The sequence below is a fragment of the Saccoglossus kowalevskii genome, chromosome 22 (assembly GCF_978046115.1).
Source record: "Saccoglossus kowalevskii chromosome 22, keSacKowa6.1, whole genome shotgun sequence".
NCBI classification, from domain to species: domain Eukaryota; kingdom Metazoa; phylum Hemichordata; class Enteropneusta; family Harrimaniidae; genus Saccoglossus; species Saccoglossus kowalevskii.
Genome location: NC_140662.1, coordinates 10,758,901 through 10,774,257, shown reverse-complemented (window position 1 = coordinate 10,774,257; position 15,357 = coordinate 10,758,901). Strand labels below are relative to the sequence as shown.

Sequence of the window (15,357 nt, the reverse complement as noted above, 5' to 3'; positions counted from 1 at the left end):
TGCCAAACCCGTATAATAAATACATTTTTAATATTTATATTCATTCGTCTGTTCGGAATGCTTACATATATTAGCATGGCAACCACGTCATTTCACTTCGCGTCGTCGAGTTTCAGTTCACTTCAGCTCAATCGTATTATTTTTATGTTACAGAATACACAGGTTTAAAGCGGAAGGGTCGTCAACTGCGCACGCGGAGGAATTGAGTCCCAAGCGATGATAACAACACACGCTAAGAACGCAAAGGCTCATGGGTAGACGCTTGTTTGTAAACAATGACACGCTATGGCCACCTGACGCATGCGTAGGTGACGACACCCCCGCTTTAATTTTTGTGATATAAGAGGAATATGTTACCATCGATCGATACACCAATGGACGACTGGCAGAAAACCCTATATTTACAAGCAACGTATTAATTGTTGTAATTTCAATTCGCTGATAACACTTCGACCAATGCTGTTGACACTCCACTTTCGCAATTACAGATACGAATATGCCCCTGCCCTCTCGTCGTGATGGATGTCTGTTATTATGTTTAATATATTTCGACGCAAGCTGTTGTCACAGTACTTAATAAACATGAAACTCCAATGGCTTGGATATAGATATAGTACAGCACACAGTCGGATTGTGTGTTCATTGTACGGGTAGCAGCCTGTGCCGATACGTTGATTGTGTCACTTAGGGGTGAACCAATATGCTGCTAGAGGTAACTGATATTTTAAAAATTACGAACAAATGTAGTGGAATTTTTGAGTTGAATTTGTTAGTTTTATTTTGTTTCAAATTGAATGTATTTTTCCGCTTTCCAAGTCAATCCATCATTATAAAATATTATACCCGTTCGTTGCAGCGTTTGTTGGAGCCCTGCTGACAGAATAAATATAACGCAGACGGGTACTTGTACTGGTTTCGCGATGACAATTTCGGGGGTCGTGGTAGCGTGTATATTGCTGCGATGTGCCGTAGCGAGGAGTAGCCAACCTAACATAGTGTTTGTGCTAGCGGACGAGCTGGGTTGGCATGATATAGGTTACCATGGATCCAGAGTTCAGACCCCTCATCTGGATAAACTGGCGAGTGAAGGGATCAAATTGGAGAACTACTATGTCCAACCGATGTGCACACCGACAAGAAGTCAGTTAATGTCAGGGCGATACCAGGTACAGTTTGCACAATGATAAATTGTTCGTGTCCCCTCCCCCTGGCCCTACGCTTTAGATCCGCCCGTATTCAAATACATATTGACCCGTCGATTATATTAATCACTAAAATGACCAAACGCAATGTAAAATATTCGATTAGACGTCATACGCCAGCCACCAAATGTGTGTATATTAAATTATAATCATGATGATGCTGGATTATAATATTTCAGGGGATTGTGGAAGGGAAGGATGCATGGGCGTCGCGGCGAGTGAGTAACTCACATGTGACGCATTCGTTACGTAGAGGTATCCCACCATATTGCGTGACTGTACCTCGCAGTAGTCTAACGAATTATTATGTTAGTCTACGCATGCACATAATTATTGATTCCCAAATAATTATTCCATATGTATGCGTGAGCATAACGTATAATTTTATATATTTAAAGGGGGATAAAAAAAACTTATTATAATATACGACAAAATTCGTTTAATTTCATTTTCATTTAAAGTGTGTTTGGCTTCTATCGTTCACTTATATATATAATAAATAATATAATAAATAAATAAATAAATAAATAAATAAATAAATAAATAAATAAATAAATAAATAAATAAATAAATAAATAAATAAATAAATAAATAAATAAATAAATAATATAATATGATAATATAATTACGTGAATACGTACATGATATGAGATATTACAGAATATATTGTCACTATTACTGGTATATGCAGGGAAAATTGTACATGAACACACAGTGATTTTAGTAACATCGGCCTACGCATCATACGATGGCAAAACGTGCCACGCCGTTTGTACGTACATTTTCGACGGGTGATGATTCCGAAGTTACTGTAAAATGGCTAATGTTCACTGGGTTTAAATTTCACTGATTTAAAATTCACGGTTTTATCATTTAGATAATGTGTTCTATGCTCAATTTTACATATTCACTGGGTTTTAATTTAGTGCATTTTCCAGTCAGCGAAATAAAGCTGAACAAAATTAAAACCCAGTGAATAATTAACCGTTTTACAGTAGTTCTCGGTACCCATGCAGGGTTCTTGTCAATGACACAATCCTGTTCGTTTCCTGGCCTATTATTATAACAGAATTATCACGGGATGAATATAGCGTGATAAAACTTATGTTTTACTTGATCAATGGATCAATACAGCACTGGTAACATCGGTTCATGACACTCACTAATCTCTATACTCGTAGTTCACGTGCACGCTTCTTTTATTTATTGTGTTTCACAATTATATAATAATACTAATAATATTTTAAAATCAACCAATAATATTGATAGTTACAGTCCCGACTCCTGCTGTCCGTTGCTCTATCGTGGGTATCCTGCCATTTTGTCAGGTACGCGATATTTACTAATACCCGACCGATGGTCACTTGGCAGGCTGTCTGATACATGCCGGGTTGGGCGTATTTAAGGCTACTCGTCCGAATGTCACGTAAACAATCACAATATCATCATCGCAATGAGTAGCAAAACACTTATGAATTAACTTGAAACTTCCTAATCTGTTCTCGTTGGTCTTCGAATAATTACAAATTGTTAAAGAGCGGTGGTCGTCGCGCAGCGCGTGTTCGAATTTCATGTAAATAAACAATGTATTTTACACGTTCTATACGTCGCTATGAGTCCCATATCGAACGGGACGCGGCGCGACGACCACCGCCCTTTAACGTGCATTTTTAGTGATGTAGTAAGACAAGACAAGTGTATCAGTGTATTTATCGACCGACTTAAAGCGCGGTGGTCGTCGCGCTGCGCTTGTGCTACATTTGCGATGATAAACATTGATTTTCCCACAATCCAATGCGCTCTTCAAATGGAAATCACAAGTATGAGGTTTGACCTGGGCACGACTTGCACTAATTACCGTCGGTGACGCGTTCGATACCTTCCAATCACCTACAAATTACCTAATTAAAGCTTGGAATCGTCTCAGTTTGTACTGCTTTGATCTGCGCAACAGTCAAAGTCGCCATCTTTGTTTATATGAAACCCATATATCTTGCGCATGCGTGGCGCGACGACTGCCGTCCTTTAAAGTGCCAGTGCGCGCTCGAATTTAGTGTAAATAAACAACGTATTTCATTGCATAGGACCCATTTCGAAGACGAGTCAGTGGCGTTCCCTCTCATTAATATGTCTCACAAACGTATTTTATATTGTTACACTTACGTACATGTTGTATATACAAAATATCATTGTGCCATGCACTACGTTAAGACTTATGAAACGGTTTATTTCGTTTAGATACACACAGGTCTACAACACACGGTGATAAATCCTGACCAGCGTTCGTGCCTGCCACTTGATGAGGTTACAATCGCACAAAAACTAAAAGAAGCCGGATATTCCACCCACATGGTTGGTAAATGGCACTTGGGTCACTACACTAAAGGGTGCCTGCCTACTAAACGTGGATTCGACAGTTTCTTCGGTGAGTTCATTATATATGCGGTGCTAACAGACCGGCAGTGTCACGTGGTACTTCTTTTCCGGGAACGTCATATAACCCGCCATTTTGTTTCAGTCTCGTTCGTATCTAGCTGGATAATAATTCAACTTAAAATGCTGCGGAACATGGCTTAACTTGAAAAACGAGTTCCTCACTTGATAAAATGTTTTACACGCTTGAACTAGTGATCCTACTCACTAACCGCGATCGAGCCTATTAGTTGCTGACGTCGTGTAGTGACTATGTTTTGCAGCCACAAGTTTCATTCTGCGCTCAGTTGTCATTTCAGGTGAAATTAATTTTACCGTCAAGTCTAGTGTGCTAGTGAGAACACTGAACATTTATCGCCCCTATCGGGTCCTTTGGTATTAGCTAGTATTATTAGAGATTTTGTATTATTTAGTAATTATTTAGTGATTGTATTTGTTATTTAGTATAATGTTTTATATATATTTTTCTCCTTGTACTTTGTGACCATTTTCTTTCCCTCCGGGGATTGTGTAAGAGTCAATAAGTAAATAAATAAATAAATAAAGATATCACCCACTTTTTTGTCATACCATTGTTCAAAAATAATAATAGCGCAAAGTCTGTGTAACAGGTTAAAAAAACGTATTTGAAAATCAAGTTAAATTCCAGTGACATGATACTCACACAATAGCCTCACAAATGTTGAGTTTGGAGTTGATTGGATGATTAGTGCAACACGCTGGTAAGCTGATTATGCTAATTTTCTGTCCAATGTTGACAGTTATATGCCCCCACGCGCCAAATCAACTGATAGTTGTCACAGCAACAAATCTCGTACGCTCTACTTTTCCAAACGTTGCAATAAATTCACATGTTTAATCTAGTTCTGCTATTGAACATAATTACATTAATCTTAATTCCAGGATTTTACAATTGTGCAGTTGACTATTACACCTACGAGAAGGGAAAATTCTGCAAGTTTGAGAACGAAACCGTACTACGCATGCGCGGAACGGATCTCTGGAGAAATGATGAAGAACATGTTGCTCCATACTATCAAGGTCATTATCAGACGCACGTATTGGCAAAAGAGGCTGAGGATGTCATCAGAAAACATAATCCATCAAAAGTGAGTCCACATTTTTGAACGTTGATGTCATTATTTAAGTATCTTTCCACACTTCAATTGTGAGTTCCGGTTAAATTAAAGCGAGGAGTCGTCACCTGCGCATGCGTCAGATGGCCATAGCATGTCATTGTTTACAAACAAGCGTCTACCCATGAGTCTTTGCGTTTTTAGCGTGTGTTGTAATCATCGCTTGGAACTCACTAACAGGCATTGAATACTAGTGATGACAGGAAACTCATTTTCAAGATTACAAACGATAATTACAAGGAACGTCAAAGGTCACATTGCGATATAAGCAACACTGACATACCCATCCAATAATCTATACTATATAGTTATATTGGGATTTCAACAAAGTACAAGAGACATATAACAATATTCATGGACAAAGTACATTTACACAAATGTATGGGTTATACAGTAATAGAGATATTAATATGCTAATATGATCAGTTTTGGGGCATCACAGCAATTCATGTACAACATAATATTATATGAACCGAGAGGTTAAGACCAAGAAGTGATATCAGGTGTTTTGCAAATGAGTGAGCATTATCCCACTCGGTAGCACCCGCCATATATCAATCTGGGTATGCAATTCATGAAGGGACCTTCTTCATAGGACACATGATGTTGAAACAATCAGAAATCTTTTGAGTCTGGCTCAGAATTATACAATCGTTCCTTCCAGTAGAAAAAAAAACACTACACCGTGGCGTGTATCTGAATGTCATTAACCATTTGAGCACCATTATTATTCCAACATAATATTGGTGCAACATTTTGTCTAAGTATTTGTTCGTAATATGTTTGACCAAATGGAGGTCTAGATCAAAATGATGAAGAAAAACAAATCTCTGATAAATATAACATTTTTTTATTCTGTGAATCATAGTGAATGCTGACTTTGACGCTCATATGGTTAATTATCATTTTACTGCATGGCTAACGAAAAGTTATTTCTTCTTCCATTGCAGCCACTGTTTCTATACCTAGCTTTTGGAGCTGTGCATGTTCCATTAGAGGTACCTAAGGTATATGAAGACATGTATGCTGACGTCAAAGATAATAGCAGGCGAATTCTTCTTGCTATGGCAACATGTATGGATGATTCTATCGCCGACGTCACAGGAGCACTTAAAGATACAGGACTTTGGGATAACACGATATTTATATTTTCCACAGGTGAATGATCCCTTCTCATTATTTAATTATTTGTTCCTTGACTTGTCCAGTGTAATCCAGTCTAGCCTAGTTTTTCCCCAACCAGTGTTATGGGAGCCAGAATGGGAAATTCCCATAATAATTCAATTCCCGCGCGTGCGCAGGTGACGACCCTACCGCTTTACGTAGACATGGATTATTTAAAATTTGCTGATTGTTTTTAAGGGAGGGAAGGATTGTGCCTTGGTTGTTGTTGATGGTTATGTCAGACTTTGGTAATGAGAAGATCTGTTGAATATGAAGTTCAAGGGATCCCCTCACTAAATGGAAGTGTGTGTAGATGTAGTTTCATAGACATGGCCAGAATTTGTCCATGTGAACACTGAGGAATTGGCCCATAGTTTACAGCGGGTATGTGGCGTTACCCTTCATAGATCAACGAACACTTTGTACCAACTATACCATGACACTGTCACGCTTGTATTGTGGAATACATAAGTGCCACCTGAAGCATGCACATTGTGTACACAATATGCTAATAATAAGGTTATGAAGTAGACATATCTCATGAATATTATTTTAAGGAGCAATTATTAGAAAGCATTTATCATGAAACACCGCAGGCATATAGTTTTGGCCTTGACCTCCACCCTATGGCTATTAGAAGACTCTACACGCTTTCACCATACTAAACTGGTCACCAAATTTAAACAAGTGCTACTTCCCTTATAATATAAGACTACCTTTGCGAGTCACTGAAAGATGTCAAAACTAAACAGCGCCACCAGTGGTTGACTCTGGCTCTATGCGTCCAGTCTAGCCATCCTAGAGTAAACTACGCCACTACAGTTCATCGTGCAGTATAGCCTGAACCCCACTTTAATCAAGTCCATTATAGTCTACCCCGATGAATTCAAGCCTAGCCCAGTATTATATTATAGTCTGAGCCCCACTCCAGTCCACTCCAACATAGTCTGAACCTTATTCCAGCCCAGTCTACCCCAGTCCTGTCCAGCCCACCATAGTTCACATCAGCCCGTTTGAGTAATACTAGTATACTTGTTATGCACTGCGTCGTTGAGGTGCAAATGATAGTAACGTTAATACATAGTTACGTTAGTGCTCTGTCTGATTCTACAACATGTGTGTTTAAGGGAGACTGTAAAAGTATGTGGTACAAAAACATACCTACCATGATCATATATTAACATTTCATCTTTAATTTATGAAATTAGTCGTTATTTGTGTACAGAAAGCCACAAAGTTCTAATTGGCCATGATCGTGTTACTATACTAATGCACTATTGATACGACGTGTACGTTTCTGTCATACCTAGACAATGGTGCAGCTACTGCATATGGCGGATGCAGTTGGCCGCTGAAGGGTGGGAAAACGTCCCTCTTTGAAGGTGGAATCCGAGCAGTAGGGTTTGTCACAAGTCCGTTATTGCCACCAGACATGCAGGGTACTGAGAATATGGAGTTGATGCACGTATCAGACTGGTTTCCTACGCTAGTGCACGTGGCTGGTGGAGAATTGAGTGGTACCAAGCCCTTGGATGGATATAACCAGTGGGAAACGATCAGGTAAGGTCAAAATGCACGAGGCTTCAATTAAAGTTCAGACAGTTATACGATTTACACCTAGTAAGGTGAAAATACAGTTACTATAAAATAAAATTAAAAACATACAACTAAAAAAGGTCTAACAGCTACAAATAAATCAGAAAGTAATAAAAATACAGTAAATACATCAAAGTAAAGGTTCTCCCTACCCAGGGGTTTACACAGGTGGTGCTTTGTATATATTTTTTAGATATAGTGAAAACGCAATGTTATTTTTCATAATTTTTAAGGATACTACGTCTTTGTTCTCTTCAGTAAGTTTTTTTTCAGTAAGATTTTTCTTTCATTTTCAAAATATGAGCAGCTCAAAAGAAAATGTTTTTCATCTTCAAAAACTTCTTGAACATATTTTGGCAGATATAGCAGATTTTACATAGCATCGTTGTTGTTTATCGTTGGTTGCAAAATGCCAAATATGGAGTCATAACAAGTGCAGATGGATTTCATCGTCAATGCTGTTGGGCATGGACATCTTGTTTTAAAACACTACATTGTGCGTGTGCCGAATTTTCACGAACTCTTCCTAAAGTAATTGTGATAACATGGTATTGTAAAAAGCTACTGTATTTAATCAAGAATAGTTCGATAAAATGCTAGTACCCCCGGTACTACATTTTCACATGTCTCATCCGTTGTTTTATCTATTTAGTCTTGGTAGGCCATCGCAGAGAACTGAGATTCTGATAAACATTGACCCATTAATACCATGTGAGGCATGCGCAAACCACACTAAATGGGATCACAAGAAATTTGATGTCCACGTACATGCTGCTATCAGAATGGGAGAATGGAAACTCATAACTGGCAATCCACGTGAGTAATCAAAAACGCCAAAGTTATAGTGGCGCGATGTGTTTGATATCATAGATCCAAATAATTTGATCGAGGGAGAGTATAATACGGGGTATATTTGTATGTATGTATGTATGTATGCATGCATGCATGCACAAATACGCACTGAAAACCTGTATTCTGGAAGCAAACACTAATATTTATTTGTATCCCATTTCCAGATCACAACTACTGGGTGACTCCAGCTGAATATCCAAATATGAAAAACATTTATTTGAATGAACCTGGTAAAATGGTCTGGTTGTACAATATTGCTGCGGATCCAAACGAACAGGATGATCTTTCGGATACTTTCCCCGGCATTGTCAACATTCTCTTAGACAGGCTGGCGGAGTACAATGAAACAGCCGTGCCCGTGCAATTCCCGGACTGTGATACGGGTGCTGACCCAGCACGACGAGGAGGAAGTTGGGGTCCGTGGGTTTAATTATGCTTACGCTTAAATAGATTGTTTCCTATACTTTATAGTGTGTACTTAAGACGCCACAGCTGCCACGCGTGTTCGAATTTCGTGTATATAAACAATGTATTTTACACGCGTTGTATACTTCGCTATGGGTGCAACGACTGTAGCGTTTTTACGTCATTCGCGGGTATTAAGTAGGGTGGAAATATTACAATATTTTGTATTAACTATTACTTAATTATATATTTTGGATTTGGGTATATTGCTTTTGAGTGCTTTTACCCGGTACAAAAATGCAAAAAAAAATGCATTTTTGGAACAATTTCTATAGGAATCCATATAAAATCATTATTTCAGGAGAAATAAATAGTATCTCCCAGAATCTCCAAATAATTTGTAACAATCAGAATTACCCATCTTTCATCATCATACTATTATTTGCTATATATTCAGATATTAAAATATCTCTTTCTCATTGAAACCATGTTAAATGGCCTAAACCATAGACCCTATATAAAAGAAGGATGGGAAACTGCGGTATTTCATTTTAATCCTGTTTACCTAACGGTTCACGCATTAGCACGCATTCAGTTAGAGTGTCTATGCCAAAATGCAGCAGTTTTCATGTTTGGTAGCCATTTTTGTTTCCACATAAAAAGGTTCCATGACCACATATTCTAAATTGTGTGAACACCGTGAAATAAAACAATAGTGTGAAAATCATTTTAATCTGAATAACACCTGCGAATGACGAAATACAACCCAGCTGTATTAACTATGTGTGTAAATAAAGTTTTCTCATTAATCAAAATAAAAAAAAATAGAATTGCAACCATTGAATTACATTGTACTTTGAATCTTGTTATTAAATCTATGACAATCCACAAAATCCTATCATCATTTCTTGACCGCATCTGTATACATAGCCTGACAGAACGATGTAGTTTTTTACTTCCCCCAACGCTTTTGTCGGTACAAATCAAATTGCAGGAATGTAAGATAGTGACAGCCATCAAAGAGTAACCATTAAACTTGGCTGTAATGGTTTGATCAATCTGATTAAAATCCGATGAGGCTCCAATTTTTTTTTTTATGACCCTTTATATAATATGTATTCAAACTAAAATACGAATAAATATTATAAGGGTCATAAAAAAAAAAAAATTTGGAGCCTCATAACTACATCAGATTTTAATCAGATTGTGGTTTGATCATCATTTTGAAACAAGCCATTGATAATGTCGCGACCCTTTCTGCTCTTGTACATTAATAGACAAATGAAATGTCAGCATTTATACGCTACTTTATTATCAAGTTCATGTACATGTTCTAATGCCTTACACTGCCAGACTGCCTCACTGTGTTAGGCTCCAATTTCTATGTTAGCCAAATGAAAAACTTGTATCACAATTTCAAATTATAGTGCATTGTGGGATAGTTGTCAAATTGCACGAGCAGACAGGCTTTATGATTGAATGCAAACGTGCAAAATGAAATGTCCTCATACTAAGAAATTAGTTACAAGGTATCTTATGTCCGAGAATAATAAATGACAATCCAGTTTCTGAACATCATCAGTATGGGTTATACATGTATGAACATTCTAATGTGTTTTACAGTGTATTTAACCCGAAATGGAATATTGATCTGCCCAGCTGTGGAGATCCAGATTTTCTACGATGCTTGTAACTAAAGCAACAAATTAATCCTGAACATTTCTTCACCATCGCTCTCCGCTTCTAAACATTCTAACAAAATATGCGGATGGCATATTGTAGAAAACATAATTTTTCTAGAATTTTCTTTTGTCGTCATTCTGTTAGCAGTAGAAGTACAACTCATCTCACAATGTGAGTTCGATAACATGTGTCGATTAAGTTGACATGAATGGCTGAAACTGGTACCACATCGCTCACAATGATAGATTTTCTCACCAGTTAATCTTTTCAAACTATTCTCATACAGTTCACGAGAAGATGTTTTTTCTGCACGAGGTGTCGACATAGGGTAATGTTTCTGAGTCTTCGACAGAGTAAAGCTTTGTTCACATTCTTTGCATTGAAATGGTAGCTCACCAGTGTGCCTCTTCATATGGCTTTGAAATGACAGTGAATATGCAAACTTTTTATCACATACTTGGCAATGAAATTTTCTCTCTTCATGCGTCACCATGTGAGATTTCAGATTAAATGCCCGACTAAAACCTTTGTCGCATACTTTGCAACAAAATGTTGTTTTTTCACCCGTGTGTGTTCTTATGTGGTGTTTCAGATCATCAAGTCTCACAAAACCTTTCTCACATTGCATACATTGCAATGGTTTGTCGCCTGTGTGCGTCTTCATGTGACTTGACAAACTATACAACCAACTGAAGCTCTTTTCACATTTTGTGCAACTGTATGGTTTTTCCCCTGTATGGGTTACAAGGTGCTTGTTCAAAGTACTTGACTGTCGGAAACTTTTCTTGCAAACTTTGCAACTGTGCTTTTTATTAGTGTGTACTCTTGTATGTAGTATTAAACTGGAGCGTCTACTGAAACTCTTTTCACACACTTTGCAGTGACACGCTTTTTCATCTGCGTGCGTCATCATATGAAATTTTAAAATATTCGACTGGTTAAAGCTCTCTTTGCATATTTTACAACTGTATGGTCTTTCACCAGTATGTGTTCGCACGTGTCGCTTTAGAACATAAGTAGTTCCGAAACTCTTCTCACAGAGTTGGCACTGAAATGTTTTTTCACCCGTGTGTGTCCTTATGTGGTGTTTCAGACCATCAAGCCCCACAAAACTTTTCTCACATTGCAATGGTTTGTCGCCTGTGTGCGTCTTCATGTGACTTGACAAACTATACAACCAACTGAAGCTCTTTTCACATTCTGTGCAACTGTATGGTTTTTCCTCTGTATGGGTTACAAGGTGCTTGTTCAAACTACTTGACAGTCGGAAACTTTTCTTGCAAACTTTGCAACTGTGTGGCTTTTCATCAGTGTGTACTGTCATATGTTGTATTAAACCGGAGCGTCTACTGAAACTCTTTTCACACACTTTGCAGTGGAACGTTTTTTCATCTGCGTGCGTCATCATATGAAATTTTAAAATATTCGACTGATTAAAGCTCTCTTTGCATATTTTACAACTGTATGGTCTTTCACCAGTATGTGTTCGCACGTGTCGCTTTAGAACATAAGTAGATCCGAAACTCTTCTCACAGAGTTGGCACTGAAATGGTTTTTCACCTGGTTGTTCCATTACGCAATTATTCAAAATACTGGATTCAATAATAAATCCTTTTTTTTAATTAAAACCATTGTTTCACAACATTATCTTCTTTTCAAAGTTTTTTCTTCTGTATGAGTATTCAAATGCCTTATACTAATAATCAAATTGATAAGTTCCTCCACTGATAGATGACGTTTAATTGTTGGTACAGAATAATGTTTTAACCCACAACATAAATCTTTCACATCAATACTTCATATACTTCTGTATTCTGTCAATACATTCTATAAACGTCACTGAAGAAATAAAAGAGGAATAAGATAAGTATATGCAAATGAGTAACAAAAGTGTAACACACAGACATGACAAATTGAAAGCTTTAAATAATATTAAAAGGTTATGTATATACATTTCAGTTTTATTTGGATGCCACTAAATTACAGCGTGTTAAATATTACATGTATACTATACTCGACCGCATTAGCGCCCATGCCACCACCCCTCCCCCTTTGCGCAATTTTTATATTCGGGGTCACATTCGGCAAAGCGCCCACCCCTTCAAAATGCAACTACTTTAAAACTTGGTCTTGCATAACGAATCTTGGTAAACGTTTTTATATGATACAGCATGGATATTGACCGCTGTGAATAAGTTGTGAATGCGTAGACTACATTAACCATGTGTAAACTATGCTTTGACAATGACCTGTTAATACAGTTTACCTCTCAAAAATGGCTGGTTACCAGTTTTTTTTAAAAACCATGTCATTTATTCGCTGAAATCAATTCCAACAGATCGTATTTCGACATCGAAAATTCACTTCCGCGATGCGTTACCGGAAAGTCTTCGGGAATTTCCGAAGAACTATGTTGGTACAACACAGCATTCTGATTGGTTAATAACCAGCTTGACCCATTAGGTCAAAGGACGCTATTGCAGGTCAAATCTGCAAATGCATCATGGTGGAAAGTGATTTTCATCGAGAGTTCGTGTACGATCCAACACATTCGTCAGTGGAGATAATGATGAGAATTTTGACTACGACTGTGTTCCAACAGACTAATGTTTTTAATTTCGTAAATTCTCGTGGTACGTAATTAATATTGTAATAAAATGTGCATACTTTTTGTGATCATTTCTGTTTCTTCATTGTAAACATCAATGATGACACAACTAATTTTGTAATTTGATTTTTCTCTCAAAGACGTAATATCCCCCTCAATCTGTCACTTGATGAATCAAAATTTTCATTTGCACTCTTTTTCGAGGTGGGTACTCGGGTAAGCGCCTACCCCGAAAAAATCATGATTCTCTGAATTGAGGTGTCTGGTAAAAACAAAACGAACAGTGAGTCGACAATTGCAAATTTTAAACAAAACTTTTCTCAGATAAATTAATTCACATTAAATTCTGTATAAGAGTTATGGGTGTGCACAGGAAAGCATCTAATGACCCATGTAGAGGTGAATTAGGTCAATATCCATTTATATTGGATATTTGTGTCTCAGTTATGAAATATTATCAAAGACTAGTATGTAAAAAAACAAACAATTCTATCATTGATGCAGCTTATGAAGAATCCAAAACTTTTGTGCATGACCCATGGCTTAACTTTATCCAAAAAATACTAATCATATCAGATCTAACTAATTCAGACCCACATCAGAATAATTTTTGTGATATTTAAAGATAAGCTCAAATGTTTGTACCGTATGAAGTGGAAAAATAATTTGTTGAACAATTGTGAGCTTAACTTTTGCAGGTGTTCAAAGAAAATTTTGAATTTGACCATTATTTAGATTAATATATACCTTATACTAAATTTACAACACCTGCACATTCTCTTTCCATTGAATCCGGTAGACATAAAGATATTTTGAAGGAAAACAGGCTATGTAATCTCTATGAATGCAATGAAGTAGGAGATGAGAAACATTAAAATTTATATTGTAACAATTGTCAAATCAAAGATTTAGATTCCTTGCAGCTCTACGCATATATGCCCCAATGTTGTAAGATTTTAGCATGGATGAACTATTTCTCATTATTGTTTCAAGTAATGATTCTTTCATTCTTGGCATTTTTGAAATATTTATTTTCTATATTCTTGATATGTTTTAGTCCTGTAAGTATTGTTTTGTTGTTATTATTGGACATTACTTAAGGTTACTTTGGTACATTCCAAATAAAATTTTATTTTATCTTATACAATTGCTATATACAATGTATATTAACATCTATATTTGTCAATAACACATGAGCAGAGCAAAGCGACCACCTGGTGAGTTTATCATTAACTAGGTTTCAGAGGCAGGTCATGGAATTGAGGGGGGGGGGTCTTGTTACCAACCTTGTGCCATAGGTGTGACCTTACTAGAGGGGTCCGGGCCATGCTCCCCCTCAAAAATTTTGAAATCTAGACCGTCTAAAATGCTATTCCTGCATTTTGAGGGGCAAATTTTGCTTACACAAAAGGTTTCACCTTCATTTTGGAAGGGTGATGCCCCACATTTTTTTTCTGTTTTCTGTACATTTAAGCTGTTGTTTTTAATTTGCATAATGAAAACATGCTGTTTATCCCAATCAGACTTTAATAACTGATAACCAGAGTTGTTTATCAGATAAATAAACATTTACATGCACAGAGATGTTATATAATGCCTGCTGCCCCCTATGGTATACTAGTAACCCAATTTTGGAACAAAATGGCATAAGGAACAATTACGCATGCAAGTGCATGACGAGCACATGAACAGTTTGTTGTTTGGATTTTTGTGCTTATTTGGCGAGTTGGTAGTGGACGAATCGACTTTGGGACGAATTAACTTATTGGACGAATTAATATTAACTTGTGGGACGAATCGACTTGTGGGACGAATGTGATTTGAGACGAATCGACCGTCCCCCACTAAGAAAGGCAACGGCAAAGACGCAACACTGAAGTAACTGTCTCAAGTCGAAAATGTCTCCATGTTTATCTATGTCATTAGTGTAAAGTAAAAGCGCCATTGATATTCATACTTGCCTTTATTGTGGCCTGGTCATCCTCATATTTGCGCCAGCAAAGCAGTTTCATCGCCGACCTTCAACATAACATAAACACCACACTCCAAACACTAGTGGCGCTCTCACTTCCGTTTCCGAAGTGAGAGCGCCGCCAGTGTTTGTAGTACGGCGGGAAACAACAATGATTTTTATGTAAATTCTGATGGAAAATTTGCTTTAAAATGAAAAATACATATATACCTATAGTCAAAGGTCAACAAAAAACGAAAATGGATTTTAAAAATGAAAACGGTTTTTAAAAATGAAAAAGGAATTTGAAAGCGAAAATGGATTTTA

At 37.1% G+C, this 15,357-nt stretch overlaps 2 protein-coding genes across 2 annotated transcripts; one reads left to right on the top strand and one right to left on the bottom strand.

The window, feature by feature from the left end:
• The first annotated feature begins 603 nt into the window (after window positions 1-603).
• LOC100373276 (arylsulfatase B-like) lies at window positions 604-9,632 on the top strand. The gene is made up of 8 exons (XM_002738020.4): window positions 604-712; window positions 857-1,166; window positions 3,441-3,627; window positions 4,539-4,744; window positions 5,722-5,929; window positions 7,246-7,495; window positions 8,184-8,347; window positions 8,548-9,632. The coding sequence occupies exons 2-8, from the start codon at window positions 921-923 to the stop codon at window positions 8,811-8,813; spliced, it is 1,527 nt and encodes a 508-aa protein (XP_002738066.1). The 5' UTR covers window positions 604-712; window positions 857-920; the 3' UTR covers window positions 8,814-9,632.
• Window positions 9,633-10,077: 445 nt separating this feature from the next.
• LOC102806789 (uncharacterized) lies at window positions 10,078-15,154 on the bottom strand. The gene is made up of 2 exons (XM_006820489.3): window positions 15,041-15,154; window positions 10,078-12,310 (listed from the first exon to the last, which is right to left on the bottom strand). Exon 2 carries the CDS (start codon window positions 12,042-12,044, stop codon window positions 10,482-10,484), a length of 1,563 nt encoding a protein of 520 aa, XP_006820552.2. The 5' UTR covers window positions 12,045-12,310; window positions 15,041-15,154; the 3' UTR covers window positions 10,078-10,481.
• Window positions 15,155-15,357: the final 203 nt, after the last annotated feature.

Coding starts and splice junctions, on each gene's coding strand:
- LOC100373276 (XM_002738020.4), top strand. CDS start 921: ATGACAATTTCGGGGGTCGTGGTAGCGTGTATATTGCTGCGATGTGCC. Junction 3,628..4,538: donor TGGATTCGACAGTTTCTTCG/GTGAGTTCATTA, acceptor TCTTAATTCCAG/GATTTTACAATTGTGCAGTT. Junction 4,745..5,721: donor GAAAACATAATCCATCAAAA/GTGAGTCCACAT, acceptor CTTCCATTGCAG/CCACTGTTTCTATACCTAGC.
- LOC102806789 (XM_006820489.3), bottom strand. CDS start 12,044: ATGGAACAACCAGGTGAAAAACCATTTCAGTGCCAACTCTGTGAGAAG.